This window comes from Impatiens glandulifera, chromosome 4 (assembly GCF_907164915.1).
Source record: "Impatiens glandulifera chromosome 4, dImpGla2.1, whole genome shotgun sequence".
NCBI lineage: Eukaryota > Viridiplantae > Streptophyta > Magnoliopsida > Ericales > Balsaminaceae > Impatiens > Impatiens glandulifera.
The window spans coordinates 16883336-16885723 of NC_061865.1; the positions used below are offsets into that span (position 1 = coordinate 16883336).

General features: G+C 25.0%; 1 protein-coding gene across 1 annotated transcript; it reads right to left on the bottom strand.

The window, feature by feature from the left end:
- Positions 1–1032: 1032 nt before the first annotated feature.
- Positions 1033–1698, bottom strand: LOC124934830 (nuclear transcription factor Y subunit B-4-like). The gene is made up of 2 exons (XM_047475329.1): positions 1671–1698; positions 1033–1529 (listed from the first exon to the last, which is right to left on the bottom strand). The coding sequence occupies exons 1-2, from the start codon at positions 1696–1698 to the stop codon at positions 1033–1035; spliced, it is 525 nt and encodes a 174-aa protein (XP_047331285.1).
- Positions 1699–2388: the final 690 nt, after the last annotated feature.

Here is a 2388-nt window from a genome sequence, read left to right on the forward strand (position 1 = left end):
GAAATTACATGATATATTGACTTATTAAATCAAATAATAACTAACATTCAAACTCGTCTTTTATTTGTTTTTCAAAAAAACAAATTTGATTGAGCCGGTTGGAAAATAACTCTAATTGGATTTGAAGAAAAATGTTATTAAATTTGTTAATATATATAATCAATATATATTTCATTCAAATCAATATTTAAATTAGGTATTTAAAATAAATATTTTTTTTTTTAAAATTTTATCTCAATTAATATTCGAATTAGATATTTAAAACAAAATAACTTTTTAAATAAATTTTATTTTGTCCAAATCTATTTGTTCGTTTTCAAACTTTAACATTATTAATAGAATAAAAAAAATAGTTAAAACTAGGTGATATTTATAAATAAATTATCAATGTTATTAATTTAACTGCCTAATTATAGCTAGTTGAGATATTTGCTAATTAATTTCATAAAATCGGTAGTCAAAACCCTTAATTTGTTAAAACTTGATAATTAAATTAGTGATATTATAATTTTGTTAATTTATCTATAAATGATACATAAATAATAAGTTAATTATATTTAAAATTGTTAAAAAAAAAACCTTATTTTGTATAATTTTATGAATAAATAATTTGCATGTCCATTCAAAACATTGTCATTTAAAGGAGTTAGGCTAGTTATTCAAATTTTAATTTAATAATAAACTCATTTAAAAATATTATTTATTTATGCTTTTATTCACAATTTTAATCACAATCAAGTATTTTAAGACTCAATTTAACTAGAGAATTAATTTTTATTTTATAAATGAATATAAAATAATATTTAAATAAATAGTATTTTTAAAATGAGTTTACCTAATTAATTAGCAAATCAAAATTTAAACTGAACTATTGAACGAGCATTATAAAATATTGTCCCATTTTTTATTATCGTCTTAAATTTTAGCCATCATTATCCAAATACCAACATGCATGTTTATTGAATACACATAATCAAGTATTGTTTTTGGTTACATCATTAGGATTACCATCTATTTCCAAAATTGAAGCTATCAATTAGGACCTTCTAGTCTAAGTCCATGTCCAGGTCCAACATTAGGGTTACTTGAGCGAGAAGAACCGTCCCTTCCTCTTTTGCCATTCATCACATTCGAAGGTCCATGCGACCCAACTGCATCGTGGGCCTGCAAAACTGGATGGCCCATTGGGTCTAGAATTGGCCCCAAAGTCATGATGGGTCGTCTCGTCATCCCCAATGACTCCGCCTCACGATAACGGAACATGTAAAGGGAAAGTGTGTTAACATAATTATCAAACCCTAGTTTGGCCATGGACCGCATAATGTCATCGGTGATAATCGTTCTACGACTCTCACTCTGACAATGCATGTTAGCTTCGGCAGTTATCAGGCTAATGAATTTTGAGACACAGTGTTGAACAATCTTCTTCACATCGTCATCAATCTTTCCATGTGGCGGTACCACATGCCGCATGATCCTCAACACATTCGACACGGGTATGAATAGCTCTGTTGGTGGCGCCGCAGAAGCTGAAATAAAAAAATCATCGTTTTTTAATAATTAAATAAATAAATTTAACAAAATTCATATACCCAAATCAATGAACTACATTTCGGTAAATAATTTTAGAAAGTAACTAAAGGAGATTCAAGTTTATAGATTTAATCTACCTCTTGAGCTTGAACCCTTGTTCTCCATAGTTAAGTTGGTAAAATTCTAATATCAAATCTAAGGTAATGTCATTATTTTATAGCTCATTTTATCAATTTAATGCTAGATACCAAGTAATCTTACTTTTGTACATTTTACTCAATTTGATTGGTTTCAAGAATATCCATAATAAAAAAAAGTAAGATGAATTAAATATTATCCCTATTTATTTAATTTTTATATCTATCCACGTTAAAATAAATTAAAATACAGACAAAAGTTCTTAACCAATTATCTTATTGTTATCCAATTTAATATTTATATTTTAAGGGTACAATTTCAATTTTTTAGGGATTTTATTTTTATTTGATTATGGGTATTAGTTTGTATAGAAAATGTTTTATTTCTATTAGAAGTTAAAGTTTTTCAGTTGTTTAAAATTTAGAATTAATACATTTTGAATTAAGTAATTTATTAATTTGCAACAAATCATTCTAGATAGTTTAATTTATGTGATAATAAGTTTCGACTAATTGATTTATAGATTTCATGTTCTTTAACTAAAATAGTTATTATAATATTTATTTTTTAGAATTATTATGCACATCAATTAATTACCATATATATATATAAAGTAAAATAATTTGAAGAATATATATATAAAAAAGCAATAGTAGATCTTAGTTCCTAATTATCTCATTTTGTTTAGTCACTTTCTACTTTTTTTTTTTTTTTGCT

Excerpts from the sequence above, each read along its gene's own strand:
- LOC124934830 (XM_047475329.1), bottom strand. The coding sequence starts at position 1,698 with ATGGAGAACAAGGGTTCAAGCTCAAGAG. Across the intron at positions 1,530-1,670 it reads CAAGGGTTCAAGCTCAAGAG|CTTCTGCGGCGCCACCAACA; the intron begins GTAGATTAAATC and ends TTTTTATTTCAG.